This window comes from Cibotium barometz, chromosome 3 (assembly GCF_041138505.1).
Source record: "Cibotium barometz isolate CiBa-2024 chromosome 3, ASM4113850v1, whole genome shotgun sequence".
NCBI classification, from domain to species: Eukaryota; Viridiplantae; Streptophyta; class Polypodiopsida; order Cyatheales; family Cibotiaceae; genus Cibotium; species Cibotium barometz.
This window is the reverse complement of record NC_141048.1, coordinates 40,796,658-40,819,882: the sequence shown is the minus strand read 5'-3', so window position 1 is coordinate 40,819,882 and position 23,225 is coordinate 40,796,658. Positions and strand designations below refer to the sequence as shown.

General features: G+C 44.1%; 1 protein-coding gene across 1 annotated transcript in view; it reads right to left on the bottom strand.

The window, feature by feature from the left end:
* Positions 1-4,652: 4,652 nt before the first annotated feature.
* Positions 4,653-23,225, bottom strand: part of LOC147640066 (zinc finger CCCH domain-containing protein 56-like) — a 43,751-nt gene continuing 25,178 nt past the window's right edge. The window contains exon 2 of the mRNA XM_086776697.1: positions 4,653-5,401. Coding sequence (XP_086632823.1) covers positions 5,214-5,401 — 188 coding nt within the window. The 3' untranslated portion in view covers positions 4,653-5,213. The remainder of the gene's footprint in view (positions 5,402-23,225) is intronic.

Below are 23,225 nucleotides of genomic sequence, written 5' to 3'. Positions count from 1 at the left end.
GTTAGTAGCTCAAGGGCTACTATGTAGGAAACCCTTTTGTATGGGTCCCTTAAATCAATCCATAAAACCACCACCACCTAAGCCAAAGAACATTAAGTGGTGACCCTAACTTTAATTCCATTCCAGTAGCCACACCTTGCTTGAATCCTAAGAAAGCTACTAGAAGCTCAAGGCTTAGGGAACCCCTATATTTGGGTCCCAAAGTCAAAGGCACCCCAAGCCTCTACAACCAAGACAAATGCCAAACCATAGATGGAATGGACACCTAAAGATGTACCTCCACAATGCCACACCCAAAGCTTCAATAGGAATAGATAGCAATGGCTACTACCGCTGATGCAATTTTTTTGGAAACCCTTTTTTCTCTTTTAGAGAGTGCCTACTAGGGGCCTACTAGGGGGGGCTGGCACAAATGTGTAGCTTTACACCTTTCGGTCGACCGGGGAAGTGAGCATAGATAAATGAATAAAGCATGTATGTGCCTTCTTTAAAGGGAAGCTATTCATGAAGATGCACGTGGAAGATCCAGAAGAATAAGGGCGACAAGAAAAGAAAGAGAATGGGGAGGTTGAAGGCGTCGTGTGACAATCTCTTTCAAAAAGGAAGGTAGGAGGCGCATCCTGCTTTTCCTATTCAAAGGTCTTTCAGGTAACATAAAGAGAAGCGAAGAAGGGAGAAGAAAGAATACAGGCTTGAGAGGAGAAACACAGAAAAGAGTGAAGCTAGAAAGTAAGAGAGAAATGTTGTAAGCTTTATTTGTAAGACATTTAAGCATGTACGTTGAGAGAGTCTCTTTATTTTCACTATGTGGGTTTATTTGAGATATAGGATCTATGTAATCAATACAATAAGAAGATTTTCTTTTTGTTACAATTTATTGAACCTTGTTTAGATCTGCTTACCAATCGACAAGTGTGGAGTGCCTCATGTTTATTTACCTTCCTTAAGAGTCGGTCTGATTCATATTGAATATTGCTTTTGGGTTATCAAGAGTGTTAGGTTTGTGTTGGTTGTTGAGTTTCTGTAGGGTAAGAACTATTGGTCAAGGTGGACCTAGTTGCCTATGTTTTTTCTTTGTGAGTTGTCCTTATAAGAGTTGTCAGTTGAAGGATAAATCAAAGCAATTCATTCTGAGCAGAGAGTCGAGGGTCTAGAGAGGAAATCTTGTTGGAGCAAGGAAGCATTCCGATCAGGAGTATCTAGATGAGGGAGTCGTTTGGAATTAAGTTGTTTGAAGTAAGAAGTGTTGGAGTCAGTGCTAACTTAATCAATGCTAACTGAGATAGATACACAGCTGACTGAAGTAAGAAGTGTTGGAGTCAGTATTATCTGAGATAGATACACAGCTAACTGAAGGGGAGTCAAGCTTAGTACTATCTGAATTAGAACAAACGAAAAGATGAAGTGTCAGGGTAGGAGTTGACAAATTAGAGGCTGGTCAAGTCAAGAAATGTCATAGTGAAGCAGTGTTGACAGATAAACAGCTAACTCAAGGGGGAAGAGTCAGACTTAGTACTATCTCAATCAGAAAAGGCTGAAGGAAGAAGAGTTAGGCTCAGTACTATCTATATCAAAACAGACTAAAGGAAAAAGAGTCGAGCTCAATACTATCTAAATCAGAACAGACTGAAGGAAGAAGAGTTTGGATAGGAGCTAATAATTTGAAGCTGGTCAGGTCAAGAATTGTTAGATCTGAGTCTGTTTGAGTCAGATGCAGTTAGACTAAATTGTCAAATCAATGCTGACTAAATCGATGTTGGCAGAATCAGTGTTGACATAAACAAAGCTGACTGAAAAGGAAAGTGATAGAATATAGAGCTAGAGCTAACTAGACCAGTGCTTTCTGAACCATACTTAACTAGGAGAAGCAAAGGAACCATGCTGACAGGGTGAGAACTGACTGAATCAGTGTTGACTGGAAGAGGGAGTGAAGGAATGGAACTAATAGGATGAGAGTTGAAGTCGAAGGCATTTAGATTTTTCTGCTATATGAACCCAAGTTGACTAAACCAATACAAATTGTGTCTGCTGAACTGAATCAAAACTGTTAGAAGTAAAGACTGTTAAAGATCTGAAAACATCAGAAGAGGAATCGGTCTAAATTAGAAGAAGGATCAAAAAGGGTTTAGGAGCAGTCTGGATCAAAAAGGTATTCAAAATAGAAGGTATCGGAGGCAGGAAGAGGGTTAGAAGAGTTTAGGAGCTGACTGAATCAGAAAAGTGTTCGATTCAAGAGTGGACAGGAGGTGTCCAAAGCTACATTTAAGCAAATCCCATTGATCTGGAGAGAGGCAAGACAAGACCTTCATTTTTGCGTGTTTCGTTTGGTGGTTGGGGGTGGTGGCTTGTATACCTGATCTCATCTAGCCTTCTTCTAGTGCTAGCTAGTTATAGCAAGTGTGGGAGTTTAAAAAGCTCTTATAAACTGGTGCCCCCACTGAGGAAGGCTCTAAATCAAGTTTAGCTTGTGTGAAAAAGCAAGTATTATAGAGCACAAATATATGCCTCCCTATTTGGCCATTCCTTTGTTTTTTGGAGAGGAACGAGAAGATGCTCATACATTTTTAGAAAATGTGATTACCTCAAGTATTCTGTGAGCAACAAAGATACTCCACCATAGAAGGATTACATTGGTCTTGCAACTAAGAAAAGAGGCTAAGGAATGGTTTAATAGTTTGAATGGACAGGTTCAACAGGACCCTGATCAGTTGGAAGTTGACTTCAAGACTCAATTTTGCAAAGAAAGAGATGCAGCAACCTTATGGAAGAAGATTCTTGGTCTGAAACAAAAGAAATTGGATGAATACGCATAATATAAAGCTGAATTTCTCTGGTTATAGGACAAGTGGATTAAAGCCTTAACCAATCCTGGAGAGGTGGTAAAGTTTTTTTAAAAAGACAAATTTATTGCAGGTGTGCATCCTCTGCTGAAGGCCAAAGTGGAAGAGGTTGAACCTACTGCCTTTGAAGAAGCAAAAGCCACGGCCTTATATAACACAAAGAAGTACAAACATACGAAACACATGTAAGGGATAAAGGAAGATAAAGGACCATTAACAAGAGGAGGGAAAACAGAAATAGAGTACAAGGAGAAGACTATGCAAGGAGGACATCCTCAAGTAATTCAAACTATTACTCCTGAGGTAGTTGATAGGTTAAATGAGAATATGCATAATCTTTCCATTAATTTAGCACACGACATAAGAGCAAGAGAAGGCGAACACAGAGAATCAGGTGAAACAGGAGGAAGAACATGTAGACGTAGAGGAATGGGAAGAGGAAGAGGATGGATCCCTAATCTACAGTGTTTGAATTGTGAGGAGCTAGGACATGGAATGTATACTTGTCCTTGGCTTAGAATGGAGCCTTGTCAAGCCTTCTCTTCTTATTCACACATTGTTCTACAAGCACCTCAGTGTGGAAATCAAGAAAGGGGTAATGGCCAAGACACTCCTACAACTCAAGTTCCCAATCCACGAGTTCGAGAACCCTCTCAGAAAGTAGTACATTTGAAGCAACAGACTTGGATGTATTAGCTGCCAAAAGGACTAGAATTAAAGGAATAGAGTCCATGGATGAAGCTGGACCATCAAAAGGTCCTAAAAAGAGAGCAAACAAAGTGAAGGGAGACCAACAACAAGATTAATGATTCTTCCATTGGGAGAAGGAAAAGACTCATATAATATCAAACAGGATCTTCAACAATTCAAGCCTAATATCATCTTACCTCAACTACTTGCTATGGTACCAGCATTAAAGAAAGAATTTGCCAGATGTGTAAGTGTGAGGCCTCGTAAGATAAATCCTCAACCTATGGTTGAGATAAATGATGCTCCAATAAATACGAATGAAGATCTGGCTCCAATTGTGGATTGTACAATTAAAGGTAAAGTTGTATCCAATACTTTAGTGGATGGAGGAGCACGAATATGCATCATGTCTAAACTTCTTATGCATAAGTCAGGGCTAAAAATTCATGAGATTCCCTACATCAAGGCAAAGATGGTAGATAACATCAAGGCTAAATGTTTCAGTATGATGAGGGTAGAGGTGGATGTATATGGTATCAAGAGGAGAGTGGATTACTATATTATGACCATCAAGGGAAGTTATGGGAGTTAATTGCTTTCAGGAAAAAAGGCTGCCTTGCATGTTCTGCAAGGAGACACAATGAGGAGTATAAAGCTTTGTAGGACAAAATGATTGCTAGAGATTCAGATCAAGAGGAAAGGGACCAATATGTAGAGAGATTGTGTCGATTTCCAAACTTGTTCGTTACTGAATATACTCAGTTATGGGGAGTAGAAGTTGTCAACACCACATACAATTGAAGCCTAATGTGAAATCAGTAGCACAGAAGCTTAGAAGACTTGATGTCATTCAACAAGATGCCAAACCTACCGCATCAAGATAGAAATTGAGGGACTGATTTTGCGGGATGCTGCCAAACATTTTGACGATTGCAAGCGGTGACTTAACGAGATTGCAGAGATTGGAACACAACTCTCCTGAAGCCAGCAGCCTACAAGGGGGCTCGGACCATACAACACCACACAACACAAGATTACTCAATTGCAGAATCAGCAAACCATGTGAATGAGTGCATTAACAAAGTAGCTAATCAGACACGTTATCTTTTAGAAGATCCCAGAAAGTAAGCGACTACTTGATAAATTGACCAAGCTAGCACTTTGCAACAGTCAGTCTCTCTAAGAATGAAGAGACAAATGGAAAGTCCTTCAATCCCTCACTCACATACTGGTCGAGTGTGGATGTCTTGTTCTACCTCTTTCTGACAGACAGCAACGATCAAACCCAGCTCACATGTCATTTTAATACACCCATAAAGTAGCTCAGCCTTTGCACCTTCTATTCTACCAATAAAACACCAATAAAGTATCCTAATGATGCATATAACACCACCACATCCTAATAATGCATATAACACCACCACAAGACTACCAAGGTTTTAGATTGCGCAATAAGAAAACAACTTGCAGCATGAAAAGCCAAATGAAGAACAAAGAGCTCCCCTTCCCATTGGCACTGGCATAGCTATCGAGATCATTGTCGGAACCTCTTCATGTGAAAAGGTGTACATTTTTTGTGTTCTCCAAACCGAATTCCGCTAGCATATACTACTTCAGAAGCATGATAGAATAGTACAGGCACTCTTATTACCATCAGAAACCAACTCCACTTGAGACGTTTGCTCATCCAGCCATCATGCTAACAGAGGGAATTTCCCACTCATCTTCTTCAATCCAATCACCATAGATTGTGGAAATTTCATCTGCTGGACCCTTCCATTTCAGCTGTGCTTTTGATCCTTGTCGTTGAGATTGAAATGATACTGCAACACCACCTCCGTGCCTGGAATTCAAAGCTGAATTATGCCCATCTGCAATGTAGACGACACAGTTTTGCTCAGTAGCTCATCGAATGTCAGAGATGAAAGGGTAGCCAGACCACCAGTCCGATCTCACAATATAAAGAATAATTTCGAAACTTCTGGAACTTTTAAGGCAAAAATTGACAAACAAAAGTTTAAAAAGACAGACTGTCACCAACCTGTGGCATGGACCCATAATTTTATTGAAAACCTTGCGAGGGAGAAGAAGGCTTAATTCCTAGGTTGGAATAAGAGAGGTGGCATACACCTAAAATGGCGTAGGCGAGGCTCGTTCCTAAGCTAGGACTATACTCCACGCATGGCCTACCTACCTCCTCAAGATGCCTTTTTAACTCATGCTTCTCATTAAAACACTCTCTAGTTCCTCTTACTCTTCCTCTCTCTCTCTCTCTCTCCCCCCCCCCGCAAAAGACCTTGATCATTGACACCTTTTTTATCAGCTTATTTGGAGAAAATTACGATACCGTACGGGAAAATATGGTACGATATAAATTTTTTTCTTATCGTACGATAAAATACGGTGTTTTAAAAAAATACGTGTAAACTTAGGTATTTCCAATTCCAGATATGGAGTATTTTAAAAAGGAGGGTAGCATCATAGTACAGGGGAAGCTCAAACAGCCATAAATAAGCCAAAAAAAAAAAGACCATCACCTCCCAAAAATTTTACTTTTTTTGGGGGGAAACAATTTTTTGAAAAAAAAAATCGAAGGGAAAAAAACAATTTCCCTTAAAAATCCGTACGGTATCTTGCCGTACGGTATTCCGTACGATAAGCCATCGTGCGCCGTACGAAAACAACCCTACATCATGATGGAAGATCTTGAGTCCCCTGGTGATGATGATGGGCTAACCTTGAAGCAGGCCTTGTCTGGTCCTGACGCTGTGCTAGGCAATTGACTTCGAACATGGATCTCTTCTATCAGCTTATTTGGAGAAAATGGGTCCACCATGATGGAAAGATCTTGAGTCTCCTGGTGATGATGATGGGCTAACCTTGAAGCAGGCCTGTCTGGTCCTAACACTGTGCTAGGCAATTGACTTTGAACATGGATCTCTTCTACAGAATGTGACTTGGGACTTGGAGTGACCTCCTTACCGTGTGGTCAATTTAACAATGCTTGCTTGTGTTTGATATGTGAAGGTGAATTGGTTTTTAGACACGGACATTGCATGGATTTCATGCAAGCGTGAAGGATACATGGAATCAAAATAGGTGTGTATTTGACAGATTTGTGCACTTGATATACAAAGAGAGGAGCAACGCAAAGGAGCCACTAAACAAAATCCAGATTTCAAATGCCAGAAAAATAAAAGACAGTACAACATTTTTTTGTCAAGGTCTGCAACTAAATCGTCATCATCAACTACTCTTGATGAGTTCCTAGTCTCATGCCCCATGTCCATCTGTACTGCATCAGCATCTGGATGCAAAGAAGGGAGGACATAGATGAATCCCTCTACTTCCAGACTGAAGAGGTGACTTAAGTAGTCGCACATTAACAGAAACATAAACCAAACCAATGGTTTTGTGTACGCCAATCTGGTTCCTCTTCTTAGAGTTCATGTGGCTAAATACAGTCCACAATTGCACAATAGGTGAGGAACCATGTCCTTGGCTCAGAATACAAATTGCTACATGCTGAAGCTCAGGAGTCTCTACCTCATAAAACCCCCACCATAGAGCAGCACCCATACTGCATCTATCTCTCTACACATCTGCTGGTAAAGCTCAGGAGTCCCTGCCCAATAAAACCCCATTATAGATCAGCACCCATTCTACATCTCTCTCTACGCATCTGCTGGTGAACCTTCCTTGCTATAAATTGATAATTGATATATATACCTAGATGAAACCAAGAAAATGCCCAAATTCACCTTCTAGGAACATGCGTGTTATATACTCATGGTAGTCAACCCACAAGACTATATAAAACTATTGTAACATACCCATTGTAAATAACAATGTACTTGCTTCAGAGTTGAAAAATATAACTTAGTTTGTCATTTTTCGATCAGAAAACTTCTATTTTTAGAAAATGAGCCATTTTTGCTTAGAAATTTGTAATTTTGAATCCAAATTTGGAATCTACGCGTAATTTTACGCTTAAAATAGTTTTTTCTGAACTAAAAACGGGCACCCAGAATGGGTTTAATTAAGCTTTTAAGCCTCTAATCTGCGAACTTCCGACCTAAAATAGTAACTATCCAGGCGTCTAATCAACGAATAAAACACGCCCCCATGGTCACGGGGCAAGGCCGGACATTTTCGTCAAAAAAAAAATTTTTGACCCCCCCCCCCTCCCCCCCCCCCCCCCCCGCGGGGCGACAGCGGGCGGTCGGCGTGGGCCCCTCAAGGAGGAGATTTGTTCATGTAAAAAAATGAGACATGTTGGTAACAAGGAAAAGGAAGCCCAAAGAGGAGACTATAGGCCAGCTAAGAGCAAGAAGACAATGCTATAAATTTGAAAAGGAGAAGACAAAGAGCTAATCGCAATAACACAAGCTTGGCCAGGGTCCCATAAAATGAAGAGCCAGAGCTTAGATGAGGAGTTAGGAGAGCATGCTAAAGCAACAGAAAAGAGCCAAGCTAGGGTAGGTTAAGAAACTAATAGAGAATGGAAGGAGTTCTCAAAAGGGAATCTAGACAAGGCATTTAAGTTTGAAGCCCTCTGAATTCTAACAACAAACATGTAGTAGCTCACATCATTCTAGAGAAAAAGACCTGAGCATAGCAACCATGACAAAAATGGAGAGAAAGTGATTATGTCAAAGTGGACCAAGCTCAAGTATGAATGGATGAGCAATTCCCAACCTCTTATATTCACCCCGTTCTCTCTCTATCCTCTTAAAACTCTAGTGCTCCTATGGCACCGAAACGCCGCCGAAATGAAGAACCACGCGCTGCCCAAGGAGGGAATGAAGCGAATCGCGTCCTTGCAATCGACTTCGCCCCTCTTGAAGCGAATAGGCACGAAAACGATAACCAGGTTGGTCATTTAACAAGTTTAAGTAAAATTCTCTCTTATGAAGCTTAATGCAAGGATTCGAAATAATAGGAAAGGAACCAAAGTTAAACCCCTAGTATAGATGGCCTAAAGTACCTTACAGTTACTCTTAAGTAAAGTTATAAGAAAATAATCTTGTTTTTGAATCATTATCTTTCCGAAACGATGGTTTTTGTTAATGAGTGAATTCATTGAATAAAGGCTATGTCTCTTTTTATTGGATACACTGCTAGTTTATTGCTAACATGCAGGTACAGCTTCTCCCCCCCCCCCCTTAGCTAACTCCGTGCTTGCCTGTGTGCCTGTGTAGCCAGGCGGAGGATATAGCGAGGCCGGGAGTCGGCACAGGGCACTCCCCTCCTATGCCACTGGGAATTGGATTTCACCACCAGGGTGATGTATATATGCTGCCTAGTTCTGTGGGTCCAGGCTAGTGCGGTGACTTAACCCCCACCTCATGAGGAGACGTCCCCTCCGAAGGGCGAGAGGGTTTGGTACAAGCGCAGTACCTGAGGGGGTGACAGGACGGCTTGGCCCTCATCAGCTGGCTGACGACGAGGGGAGACGGTCCGTGAGGTTTACCCAGCTGGTTGAGGCTGGAAGATCGAATTCTAGATCATCGGTGTGGTTGTGGTTGTGGTTGTGATTGGATTGTGGTTATGGTTTGGACATGGAAGTTTGGATTGGAATATCGGCCCGGTTCCAGGGTCTTTGTAAATATTTTTCACTGTAAGTATGTTCGTTGATTTCAATGTTGTGCTAAGGAAGATTTCCTTAAGGAATCAAGTGTAATTAATTAACAAAGGAATTTGTTTTTAAGTGTTTTACAATGTGGTAGGACTTAATTAGAAGACAATTGAACGGGTGAGTGTATGGAAAGTGGGAGAATGGATGCCCTAACGGTACCATTCTAAGGATGGGTGGACCCGATCAGTCGGGTAGCTTTCTACTAGTCGTAACTTGCGATACTTAGGGAATAGTAGAGTCCCGAACAAGACTTGTTTTAGGGGACCGAGCCAACGGCCGTGCCTCATGAAATACGGGGGAAAAAGGCGTTGGCTTCCTTGAACCAAGTGGGTCTTGTTCCATCTCCAAGCATATTCCGTGCTGGGGATTAGAATTTCCTTTAAGATGACTATGCTTCCCCTGCGAGATAGAGTTAGGTCCCTCCGTTTGCTCGTAACCTCGTATTTCTACGAGATCGAGGTCTCGTCAATCGGAAAATAACACGAGACTTAACCGCCTATCAAAAGGATTCCCCCGCCCTACGGGTAGGGGTCCTTACACGTGGTATCAGAGCAGGTTTAGACTTGGGAGATTTTATATTGTATTCTCTTGTTGCTCTAGGAATTCTTGTTAAACTAATCTAGTTACGGCTGGACGCAGGAGGACGAGATGGATCCCTATTCTCGCTTCCTGGTATTCCAATGCATGTTCATGACTGGTATTCCAATGCATGTTCATGACTGCTTGTCGCTCTTCCGAATTTGAGTTCCGTGACACTATGATGCACATTGTAGACAAGCTAACCCTTCCTCATTACACTCGCATCGAAAGGGGATGGAACAGAGCTGAGTATTGGCATCGTCAATCTACCTATTTCATCATTCGAGCTGAGCACGTCGGCAATCTCACCAACGACTTGAGGCGGATCCGATATGCCGAGATGTTGCGGATGGTTCTCCTGTTCTGGTTTATTGGCACTCCTCGTAACACCTATGTTACTATCGATGGGAATCGCATGTTGCAGAATCGATGGATTTATGATAGTGTGACTCAAGTTGTATCCCCTGATAGAGTAGCCGTTACCCGTCTTTCTAGACGTGGTTTACCTCCCCTACCAGAGACTTATCGAGTTCTTGAAACCATGGGAGAACCCCCCTACTTTTTCAATGCTACCACCGCATATCTTTATTAGGTTTCCTAGAGGACTACCATGTAAATAAATAAGATTGGATTTAGTCCAATCCTTGTAAATGGTTTGGTTCACTTGTAAATATTAAAGCTTGGAATAAAAGGTTTTGATTTTCACACTCATTGTCTTATGTGTATTAAACCGCTTAAGTGACATGATTCTAAATTTAGCTTCATATTGATAACCAAGATCGTCAACTTCTTGCTCCCAATGCATTATATACAGATACACAAGAGAAGAAGCTTCTCCTCAAACAAATGCAACCTCCCTCATCTAATGGGACAGGTTCAAAGATTGAAAGGGATGCAGAAGTTTGGATAGAAGCCATGGACGATTACTTTTCGGCTGCTGGTACAGGAATTGGGAATCAATCCATGCTTGCCAGATTCCGTCTTACCGGGGACGCCAAACTTTGGTGGAAGCAATGGTGCCGAGATAAGGGCGTCACTGAAGATACCCAAACCTGGAGTGACATTAAGCAAGCTACTTTGTTTCAGTACAGCTTACCACCCAGAAACAGATGGTCAAACTGAGAGAGTTAATCAGGTTATAGAAGACAGCCTGAGAGCCTATTGTGGGCGTGAACCAAAGAAGTGGATTCAGTATCTCCCTCTAGTGGAATTCTCTTACAATACATCCTATCACCAAAGCATAGGGATGTCACCATTCAAAGCTCTTTATGGTCAGGAATGTTTGTCTCCCTTAAATTTCTCTGACCCCACACTAAAGGTTGAAGCCTCTAGGATAATGCTTGAAGAAATGGAAGAACAAACCAAAGCTATTCGTAAGGATATTAAAGCCGCCCAAGATCGACAGAAGCATTATGCTGATACCAAAAGATCTAAAAGAATTTTCCAGCAAGGTGACAAAGTTTTTCTTCGAGTGCGGCCAAAGAGAAGTTCTTTATCTCTTGGAAAATTTAGGAAGCTGAGTCCCCAAGGTATTGTGGGCCTTAAAGTTTTTCTTCGAGTGCGGCCAAAGAGAAGTTCTTTATCTCTTGGAAAATTTAGGAAGCTGAGTCCAAGGTATTGTGGACCTTATGAAGTCATCAAATGTTTGGAAAAACGTGCCTACAAACTTCGCCTCCCGACCCATCTCAAAAGTATTCCATGTAAGCTTACTAAAGCCATATGTGCCTCATCCTGATCATGTTCTTGATGATGAACAAGTTGTAATGCCAACTCAGGGAGTCCTTGAAATGAGACCTAATAGAATCATCGACTCTAGAGAAAGAGTGCTTCGCAATAGAATCCTTAGGGAACATTTAGTGGAATGGAAAGATTACCCTGAGGAGGATGCCACCTGGGAGGAAGAGTCAACCCTCCAAAAGAATTACCCACAGTTCGTACCGAGATGAGGACATCTCGAGTTCTTTTAGTAGGGAAGGATGTAACATACCCATTGTAAATAACAATGTACTTGCTTCAGAGTTGAAAAATATAACTTAGTTTGTCATTTTTACGATCAGAAAACTTCTATTTTTAGAAAATGAGCCATTTTTGCTTAGAAATTTGTAATTTTGAATCCAAATTTGGAATCTACGCGTAATTTTACGCTTAAAATAGTTTTTTTTGAACTAAAAACGGACACCCGGAATGGGTTTAATTAAGCTTTTAAGCCTTTAATCTGCGAACTTCCGACCTAAAATAGTAGCTATCCAAGCGTCTAATCAACCAATGGAACACGCCTCCATGGTCACGGGGCAAGGCCAGACATTTTCGTCAAAAAAAAAAATTTTGACCCCCCTCCCCCGGGGCGATGGCGGGCGGCCGACGTGGGTCCCACCACGGGTGCTGCCCGTGAAACGACCGACAATCCACCCGGGACACCCAAGTGTGTACACGACCTAGACGCACCCTCCAGCACACCCCTACACGTACCCCCTCCTCCCAGAACCCTCTATCCACAGGTGTCGCGCTCTCTCTCTCTCTTGGGGACACCTCCACCCCCATGTGTCACACTTTCTCTCTCCTCGAGACACCTCCACCTCCAGGTGTCTCACGCCCACACTCTCTCCCGGACACCTACACCACCCAGGTGTCACCTTCCCGCACCCGGACGCCCACCCTCCAGCACCTATAAAAGGACCCTCCCAACCCCCTTCTCCAAACAAGCCCCCAACAAGGCCCTAGGCGCAAGCCCTCCCTCAAGCTCTAGGACATGTCCTACACTCTTCTCCCCCCCCCTGTGTGAATAGACTTAAAGTGTGCTTCTCCTCCAACCCTTGCCTTACTCTTCCCTAGGCCTCCCTAGACGTACACTCTTCTCAAGAGCTCTCCAAGTTAAGGACACCCTCTCAATCCCCCCTCCCATATGCGGCGACTTAAACTTAGGCTAAGAGGTCGTTCCTACCCATAAGCCCAACAAGCTTTTCCTACCCCAAACGGACTCCGTTTTCGAATCCGTTTGAACCAGTAGAATTCTCTCTTTTCTCTCCATGTTCCCAACCTCTTATATTCACCCCGTTCTCTCTCTATCCTCTTAAAACTCTAGTGCTCCTATGGCGCCGAAACGCCGCCAAAATAAAGAACCACGCGCTGCCCAAGGAGGGAATGAAGCGAATCGCATCCCTGCAATCGACTTCGCTCCTCTTGAAGCAAATAGGCACGAAAACGATAACCAGGTTGGTCATTTAACAAGTTTAAGTAAAATTTTCTCTTATGAAGCTTAATGCAAGGATTCGAAATAATAAGAAAGGAACCAAGGTTAAACCCCTAGTATAGATGGCCTAAAGTACCTTACGGTTACTCTTAAGTAAAGTTATAAGAAAATAATCTTGTTTTTGAATCATTGTCTTTCCGAAACGATGGTTTTTGTTAATGAGTGAATTCATTAAATAAAGGCTATGTCTCTTTTTATTGGATACACTGCTGGTTTATTGCTAACATGCAGGTACAGCTTCTCCCTCCCCTTAGCTAACTCCGTGCTTGCCTGTGTAGCCGGGCGGAGGATATAGCGAGGCCGGGAGTCGGCCCAAGACAATCCCCTCCTATGCCACTGGGAATTGGATTTCACCACCAGGGTGATGTATATATGCTGCCTAGTTCTGTGGGTCCAGGCTAGTGCGGTGACTTAACCCCCACCTCATGAGGAGACGTCCCCTCCGAAGGGCAAGAGGGTTTGGTATAAGCGCAGTACCTGAGGGGGTGACAGGACGGCTTGGCCCTCATCGGCTGGCTGACGACGAGGGGAGATCGTCCGTGAGGTTTACCCAGCTGGTTGAGGCTGGAAGATCGAATTCTAGATCATCGGTATGGTTGTGGTTGTGGTTGTGGTTGTGATTGGATTGTGGTTATGGTTTGGACATGGAAGTTTGGATTGGAATATCGGCCCGGTTCAAGGGTCTTTGTAAATATTTTTCACTGTAAGTATGTTCGTTGATTTCAATGTTGTGCTAAGGAAGATTTCTTTAAGGAATCAAGTGTAATTAATTAACAAAGGAATTTGTTTTTAAGTGTTTCACAATGTGGTAGGACTTAATTAGAAAACAATTGAACGAGTGAGTGTGTGGAAAGTGCGAGAATGGATGCCCTGACGGTACCGTTCCAAGGATGGGTGGACCCGATCAGTCGGGTAGCTTTCTACTAGTCGTAACTTGCGATACTTAGGGAATAGTAGAGTCCCGAACAAAGCTTGTTTTAGGGGACCGAGCCAGCGGCCGTGCCTCATGAAATACGGGGGAAAAAGGCATTGGCTTTCTTGAACCAAGTGTGGGTCTTGTTCCATCTCCAAGCACATTCCGTGCTGGGGATTAGAATTTCCTTTAGGATGACTATGCTTTCCCTGCGAGATAGAGTTAGGTCCCTCCGTTTGCTCGTAACCTTGTATTTCTACGAGATCGAGGTGTCGTCAATCGGAAAATAACATGAGACTTAACCGCCTATCAAAAGGATTCCCCCGCCCTACGGGTAGGGGTCTTTACACGAAAAAACTATTTTAAGCGTAAAATTACGTATAGATTCCTAATTTGGATTCAAAATTACAAATTTCTAAGCAAAAATGACTCATTTTCTAAAAATAGAAGTTTTCTGATCGTAAAAATGACAAACTAAGTTATATTTTTTAACTCTGAAGCAAGTACATTGTTATTTACAATGGGTATGTTACATCCTTCCATGTAAGGACCCCTACCCGTAGGGCGGGAGAATCCTTTTGATAGGCGGTTAAGTCTCGTGTTATTTTCCGATTGACGACACCTCGATCCTGTAGAAATACGAGGTTATGAGCAAACGGAGGGACCTAACTCTATCTTGCAGGGGAAGCATAGTCATCCTAAAGGAAATTCTAATCCCCAGCACGGAATGTGCTTGGAGATGGAACAAGACCCACACTTGGTTCAAGGAAGCCGACGCCTTTTTTCCCCGTATTTCATGAGGCACGACCGCTGGCTCGGTCCCCTAAAACAAGTCTTGTTCGGGACTCTACTATTCCCTAAGTATCGCAAGTTACGACTAGTAGAAAGCTACCCGACTGATCGGGTCCACCCATTCTTAGAATGGTACCGTCAGGGCATCCATTCTCCCACTTTCCACACACTCACCTGTTCAATTGTTTTCTAATTAAGTCCTACCACATTGTGAAACACTTAAAAACAAATTCCTTTGTTAATTAATTACACTTGATTCCTTAAAGAAATCTTCCTTAGCACAACATTGAAATCAATGAACATACTTACAGTGAAAAATATTTACAAAGACCCTGGAACCGGGCCGATATTCCACTCCAAACTTCCATGTCCAAACCATAACCACAATCCAATCACAACCACAACCACAACCACACCGATGATCTAGAATTCGATCTTCCAGCCTCAACCAGCTGGGTAAACCTCACGGACGGTCTCCCCTCGTCGTCAGCCAGCCGATGAGAGCCAAGCCGTCCTTTCAACCCCTCAGGTACTGCGCTTGTACCAAACCCTCTCGCCCTTCGGAGGGGACGTCTCCTCATGAGGTGGGGGTTAAGTCACCGCACTAGTCTGGACCCACAGAACTAGGCAGCATATATACATCACCCTGATGGTGAAATCCAATTCCCAGTGGCATAGGAGAGGATTGCCCTGGGCCGACTCCCGGCCTCGCTATATCCTCCGCCCGGCTACACAGGCAAGCACGGAGTTAGCTAAGGGGGAGGGAGAAGCTGTACCTACATGTTAGCAATAAACCAGCAGTGTATCCAATAAAAAGAGACATAGCCTTTATTCAATGAATTCACTCATTAACAAAAACCATCGTTTCGGAAAGACAATGACTCAAAAACAAGATTATTTTCTTATAACTTTACTTAAGAGTAACCGTAAGGTACTTTAGGCCATCTATACTAGGGGTTTAACCTTGGTTCCTTTCCTATTATTTCGAATCCTTGCATTAAGCTTCATAAGAGAGAATTTTACTTAAACTTGTTAAATGACCAACCTGGTTATCGTTTTCGTGCCTATTCGCTTCAAGAGGGGCGGAGTCGATTGCAGGGACGCGATTCGCTTCATTCCCTACTTGGACAGCGCGTGGTTCTTCATTTCGGCGGCGTTTCGGCGCCATAGGAGCACTAGAGTTTTAAGAGGATAGAGAGAGAACAGGGTGAATATAAAGAGGTTGGGAACATGGAGAGAAAAGAGAGAATTCTACTGGTTCAAACGGATTCGAAAACGGAGTCCGTTTAGGGTAGGAAAAGCTTGTTGGGCTTATGGGTAGGAACGACCTCTTAGCCTAAGTTTAAGTCGCCGCATATAGGGGGGGGGGGGGGAATTGAGAGGGTGTCCTTAACTTGGAGAGCTCTTGAGAAGAGTGTACGTCTAGGGAGACCTAGGGAAGAGTAAGGCAAGGGTTGGAGGAGAAGCACACTTTAAGTCTATTCACACCGGGGGGGAGGGGGGGGGAGAAGAGTGTAGGACATGTCCTAGAGCTTGAGGGAGGGCTTGCGCCTAGGGCCTTGCTGGGGGCTTGTCTGGAGAAGGGGGTTGGGAGGGTCCTTTTATAGGTGCTGGAGGGTGGACGTCCGGGTGCGAGAAGGTGACACCTGGGTGGTGTAGGTGTCCGGGAGAGAGTGTGGGCGTGAGACACCTGGGGGTGGAGGTGTCTCGAGGAGAGAGAGAAAGTGTGACACATGGGGGTGGTGGTGTCCCCAAGAGAGAGAGCGCGACACCTGTGGATAGAGGGTTCTAGGAGAAGGGGGTACGTGTAGGGGTGTGCTGGAGAGTGCGTCTAGGTCGTGTACACACTTGGGTGTCCCGGGTGGATTGTCGATCGTTTCACGGGCGACGCCCGTGGTGGGGCCCACGCCGGCCACCCGCCGTCGCCCTGGGGGGGGGGTCAAAAAAAATTTTTGACGAAAATGTCCGGCCTTGCCCCGTGACCATGGGGGCGTGTTCCATTCGTTGATTAGACACCTGGATAGTTACTATTTTAGGTCGGAAGTTCGCAGATTAAAGGCTTAAAAGCTTAATTAAACCCATTCCGGGTGCCCGTTTTTAGTTCAGAAAAAACTATTTTAAGCGTAAAATTACGCGTAGATTCCAAATTTGGATTCAAAATTACAAATTTCTAAGCAAAAATGGCTCATTTTCTAAAAATAGAAGTTTTCTGATCGTAAAAATGATAAACTAAGTTATATTTTTCAACTCTGAAGCAAGTACATTGTTATTTACAATGGGTATGTTACAACTATCAACTCCATTATGCATAGTATGGACTAGATACTACGACATCCCCACTAACGTCATCAATGCCCGATAGTGGGTGTAGAACTCTGTATCAAGATATGCTCTCACACACGCACTCCACACACACACAAACATAAGAGCCTATATTCACACAAAGCCCTTCGTACTCGGTTTCTATCAAACCTCCGGAGATGCAAGGCAGACTCAGCCATAATGAAGCCTAGCACTAAGGGAAGTAGCAAATAGAAAGAATTAGTACAGCAAATAAGTAGTTGATAGGGCAAATGCACTGCTAAAGATAGAAAGAATAAGTTGATAATTGATCTTTAATATTCCACCCTTGCATCCGGCACCAATTTCCCCAACACTTTCTCCTAGCCATCTATGACATCATCATAACTCTTGATCTAGATTTTGAGGAAAGCAAGCATAAAAGCACGGAAGTATTTAAGCCAATTGGTATTTTAGAAAAGAATTTATGGGCTAAAAATAAAAAAGCAGGCAAAAAACAAATTTGCTTTTCGGGGACACTATCCTTTCTCTTGAGACCAAAGTCCTCCTCTTTCGTATTGACTATGAAGATTAGGAGACTTATGAAGATTCGGTATATGAACCGATCATCTATTCTCCCATTATGGTGTTAAATGATGCAAGTTTCCTTTCCGCTTTCTGAGGCGGAAAGCCATGATCTATTCCTTTCTTTTCTTTACCTCATGACTCCTCCAGACTTTGATGATTGCATGGATCCAAAAGGACCTTGAGGATTAAGGGGAGCCGGACAACGCATTATAGGTTGAGTTGAGTATGTTTAGAAAGCTAAGTTTGACCAGCTTACAGGGGAGAAGCAATGCCTACAAGAGCAAGTTGAATTTGTGCAGTGTGCTATCCTGAATCCCTAGCAACAGAACTTGGATCTATAGTTCTCCTTTTACCTGACATGAGTTGAAATCCAAGGTAAACCTCAGTTTAATTATCATATGCATCACATCTATGAGTGCCACACGGACATGGATATCTTGCTTGCAGCCACCTCTCTGACAAGATGAGGAACAGAATATGGCCTGATTTGGGCAGTTGAGACAGCTCAATAGGCAACCAAAGGTACCCAGTACAGGGCCCAATGGCAATGTAGCTTTGCGGTTGATGATCTCCTGTCACCGGCCGGTGCCTGGAGACCAAGGCTCTACCGAACTATCAGGGGTGGGAAGTGTATCAATCCTGTAGTGCAAGAGCCGGAGGGCCTGCCCACCTACTGTCTCCTCATAGAAAATTTTGTAATCAAGGTATCCCAAGGAAGGCTAAGGAGGATGGAAGATCATCAACATGGTGGGGAGATTGTTCAGGGCAATGAGAAAAAGCCCGTGCGTCCTCAGAACTCGAGGAGGCGGACCCAGGTGGCAGGATCAAGAGGATGAATTCCTTGTGGAATACAAGACTAGGAGAATTGTGATTCGAAGGTGCTTGTGCGGACCCTTACAAAGGAGGTCTCACCGGCCATGCAAACTCTTACCAGTGCTCATCAAGTATGATCCAAATTGGAGGATCTCTTTGCTCGAGATTCATCGATGCAAGCAGTTACTTTGCAAGGGCAACTCTACGGTCCCTTATTTTTTGCTGGCAGTTCTATGCAGTCGTTTCTCATGAAAGCCAAGGTTATCCATGCCCAATTATTGGCAATGGGTGCTGCTTTGTCCTCTGCTCAGTTCGCTGCACTTATCCTCACCAAGCTTCCCCCCGGAGTATGATGTGGTTTCTCGAGCTTTGGGGTGCTAGGTCACCACCACTCCGATGGATTTTGATGACGCTAGCTCCCTTCTCTTAAAAGAAGAGTCCGTCCTCGTTTCTCAAGGTAAGATCAAGGTGTCTCTTAACAATTCACATCAAGCACTGACTTTAGTTCAAAAGAAAGGTCGGAGTCGTTGCTTCTCGTGTGGGAAGAGAGGTCATCTAAGGATTGTTTGTCCAAGAAGAAAGACAAAGGGCAAAGACATGACACAAGACAATGACTCAGATACTTCTAGTAACACATTTAGGGCTCCCAAGGCACTTCCAACTCGGGAGGACCAAGATGGTGTACTTCTCTAGTATACATCAATTTCCCCAATGTGCTTCCAGCCAAATGAGGCTTGTGGACAAGAGAGGGAGCTCGTAGCAACTCCATTTTCTGGTGCATGGGAACCGTGAGTCGGAGTTCCAAGCATTAAAATCCTCGTAGAACATGGTCATCTTTCGTGTAGCAGAATTTATGGTATGGAATTGTTGAGTTCCAAGTTCATTGTTCGAGGCATTTCGGACGTGATGTGTTCACAGTCCACTCTTGGGGATTTTGGGCACGGTGTGTCTAGCAGCTCATCATCTTATTCTTGGAGTTCATTGTACACTTGTGTGGGAATTCGGAGCCAAGCAAAGTTCCTTGCTGTTCGTAGTGGCATTTTGTTTCGAGGAAACAAGTTGGTGGGTGCTCTCTTTGAGGTGATTCCGGTATCTGTAATACTAGAGGGTCCATGGTTGCATCTTCATCAACTTATCTTCTTCAAACTCTTGCACACCATGAGCTAGAGAGGAGGTGTTAGGAATTGTGCATCTCTGTGTATTTGGGGTGTGCCCATGTGTTGGGTATTTATGCTTTTTATCCCTTTATCTTTTTAGTAGGTTGTGAGAGGTTGTCGGCCAGCTCTTCCTCCAGTCGGCTAGTGTCACGTGCATGCCGCACTTGGATGCCACGTAGACATTTCTGTACAGAAGGTGCAGGACCTCGGATGGTGAACTGGTCCCATGTGAGCCCAGTCTGGGACGAGTCAACCAGGGATCCATCTCAGTTGTCCGAGGTTAGGTGTGCATTGTCCAGCACAGGAGTCTAAGGTCAGGTGTGCACTGTCCTGCACATGAAACAGTGCCAGTCCGCGCTGTGAGTCTCCCTCTAGAATGATGTCAGTGATTCTGTGTATCTGGTATGGTACCGGATGCCAGATCACTGAATAGTTAGTGTTTAGCACAAGGGGCCAGCCCATAGGGCTACCCCGGATCTTAGTGTGGGCATGGGAATGGTGTAGAACCACCCCCATGAGGGCCAGGAAGGCCCAGGCTGAACGCACCAGCCATGGAGGGGCTGTAGGACAGCCCTAGGGCAAGCTAAAGGCAAAATTCAGGAGACAACAGCCTTTGCATGACTGTAGGGCAGGTATGTGGCAGCCCATACAGGCTGCCCAGCCCTTGGAATGTGGGCAAAGACTGTGCCCAGCCCTTTAGAATCAGGCGCATCACCTTCTCAGCCTGTAGGGAAAAATGCAGCATTTTTTGGGATTTAATTCAGCATTTATTGCTGAATTTCTGGTCGTGGGAGTATTTGATGTTGGCCGACTGCTTTAATGCTGGCCGACTGCTCATGATTGGGTAGTATAAATAGGATGGCTCATGCTTTAATGCTGGCCGACTGCTCATGATTGGGTAGTATAAATAGGATGGCCCATAAACCCATTCATTCATCTCATTCTCCACCAAGAGCTCAAGCATAAGAGGCTAGACAAAGCCAAGAGGGTGCTAAGCAAAGGGGTGAAGGATTCACGTCAAGGGCAGGGTATTCCCAGCCAAGAAAAGGTCCAAGATTGCTGTATTTTCTTTCAGATTTCTCATCATTCTAATAAAGCAAATACACCATCCGTGGTGGGGGCCCTACAGAGGGAAAATGGGACCCAATACTGTGTCCTCTCCACCTCCCCCTCTCTCTCTCTCTCTTTTCTGCACTTCTCCTTTCAGTTTGTGCGTTAATTTCCGTCACCAAAAGAGTGCTGAATTCTGAGTATTGAAGTTACCGATTCTTCTCCGAACCTTCCGCATATTACAACTAGCCTCCTTACATCACTATAAAAGGGGCCTCACATATTCACTTCATGTAACCCAATCCAAGCACAAGTGCAACACTTTCCTTGCTGGCTATTGCCATTGTAAACCTTCATGTTGTTATAAAAGTTCACAAGCTCTCTAACTCCTTTTGCTCCCTCTCTCTCTTGTATTGTCTATGCTTCCGCCTGTGCATACTCCACCACCTTTTAGGACGTATCGCTTTGAGCATTCTCAAATGTGAAAACCCAACAAAACGCTAAGTTGTCAGTGTGGCTTCATTTTTCATGGATATTTTTAAGACTCCAATTAGTCAGATCCATGAGAAGCATAGATCTATAGGAAGATGGAGCTCACATGAGATTTGCATAGATTAGAATCATAGATTTAAGTTTGTATGTGATTGTAGGATTATGGAAAGATAAGGCAAAGGTTAACCCAATGTGAGAGTCGAGTTGCTAGTAGGAAACTCATTTACGAGGACAGAGACTAACCTAAGGGTTAGATTGGCTAACATGCGAGGGATTAGTAAGCAAGTTGATTATAGTGGCTAAGGCTCATAAAGTTAATAATTCCATAATTATAACTTATAAGTGACTATATAAGTGGGATGAGCCTATAGAGTGGATTACTGTATTGTCATGTGACATGATGGTCTATAACTAGACCATGCATGCAATCCACTCTCGATTATCCATCCTTGACGCATACAACCCACCGATGGCCCCTTAGGGTAGGTCCTCATGGTACATGACTCCAAGGCTAACTATTATGAGTCTATATGGACGGACAATTAGCCCCTATGCTCGGGGAGATCCGACATCCTGTATCTATGGTTGGGTAGTGAGCTAGCTTGCCCCCTCAAGCATACACCTACGATTAAGCAAAACACGAAAACATAGATACTCGCATCTAGCTCATCGCCCAACAATAGAGCCAATCAAGCTCACCCCTAAGCATGGAGGTTAGTGGCATCCCCGAGACATGGCTCCACATGCAAAGCCCTTATGTCCCATACCACAGACACACCCCTATAGTGTACGCACAAAGTAGTCTCTCAGGCCTCAAGTCTAGATCTGAGAAGCTCTCTCTCAAACCGGCCACAAAAGTCACTTATATAGGCCTCCTATAAGCTTGAAGCTCCACAATGCGCAAGTTCTGAGGCTCTGACTGGCCAGTGGTCAAAAGGCCGCAACAACAACAACAACAACAAGGGCAAAGGGAAGCCTTCACTGGCGAGGTCTTCTGAAAAGAAGGCTGACTCAGAGCGTGATGCTTTGAAGACCATTGTGGCTAGAAGGGTCACTATTGGAGAAAGTGTCCTCAACAAAGTACCGAGAAAAGTGTTGATTCCCTCCAAATTTTGTGTACTTGGAGATTATGAGGGATACTCGAGAGTGGATTCTCGACAATGGTGCTTCCAGGCACATGACTCCTTCTCGAGAGTTATTCCAGGATCTTCAACGGCAAACAAGTCACATCTTCATTGGTGACAAATCCACCATCTCGATTCACAATGAGGACAGGTTGGAGATTACTCCCAATGGCAAAGGGGGAAAGTGTCATGTGCACAGTGTGTATCTACCGTGTGCCACACGCATGCAAGACTAGTTTCGAGGCTTGGGGAAGCTTGTAACTAGGCAGGCTGATTGACGAGCTGAGTTAGGGAAATACTAACGGGCGGGCACCCAAGTATGGACGGGCGGGCGCCCAAGTGTGGACGCTCGATGACCGGCCAAGAGCCTATAAAAGGATGGCCAAGGTTAGTTATTGGGATATAGAGAGTCTCACGAGTTTGTGAGAGCTCTATGGTCTTGGAGCCTGGATCTAGTGCAGACGTGCACCTGCTTTACGCAACCGAGGCCGGCAGCAGTCTCGAGGCCCGCGAGGGGCAGCTTCGTGGCGGTATGGGACGTCGCGAGGAGGAGATTGGTCGGTACGTCATCCTAGTTAGCTCAGCTTGTAGCTCGGTGGGGATAGCCAAGACTGTGAGCTTGCCCACAGCTGTCATGGTTGGGAGGTGAGTCAGGCCTGCACCCCCTTGTTGTTTGTTTGTTCGTTTGTTTGCAGGATTCGAGTTTCGAACCAAGATCGGGATCACGAGGGGATCCGTGGGGATTTGACAGTGGTATCAGAGCATACCTCGTGAACGAGCAAGTCGGTAGGTAGAGAAGAAGAGGTCGAAGAAAGGTATGTGTTAAAAAACTTGCTGTTTTTTCTGTGCATACTGCAGATTTCAGATTCAGTATGTGTTTTTTCTTCATCAAAGACACCCATGTTGATGGGAGGTGGTAGTCTAAGTAGGGTTGATTGCTTTGCAAAGAAGAGGCATGTTTGTTGTGCATACGCATAAATTGCAGGGAGAGAAACAGAAAAAAAAAAGCATGTTGCTTT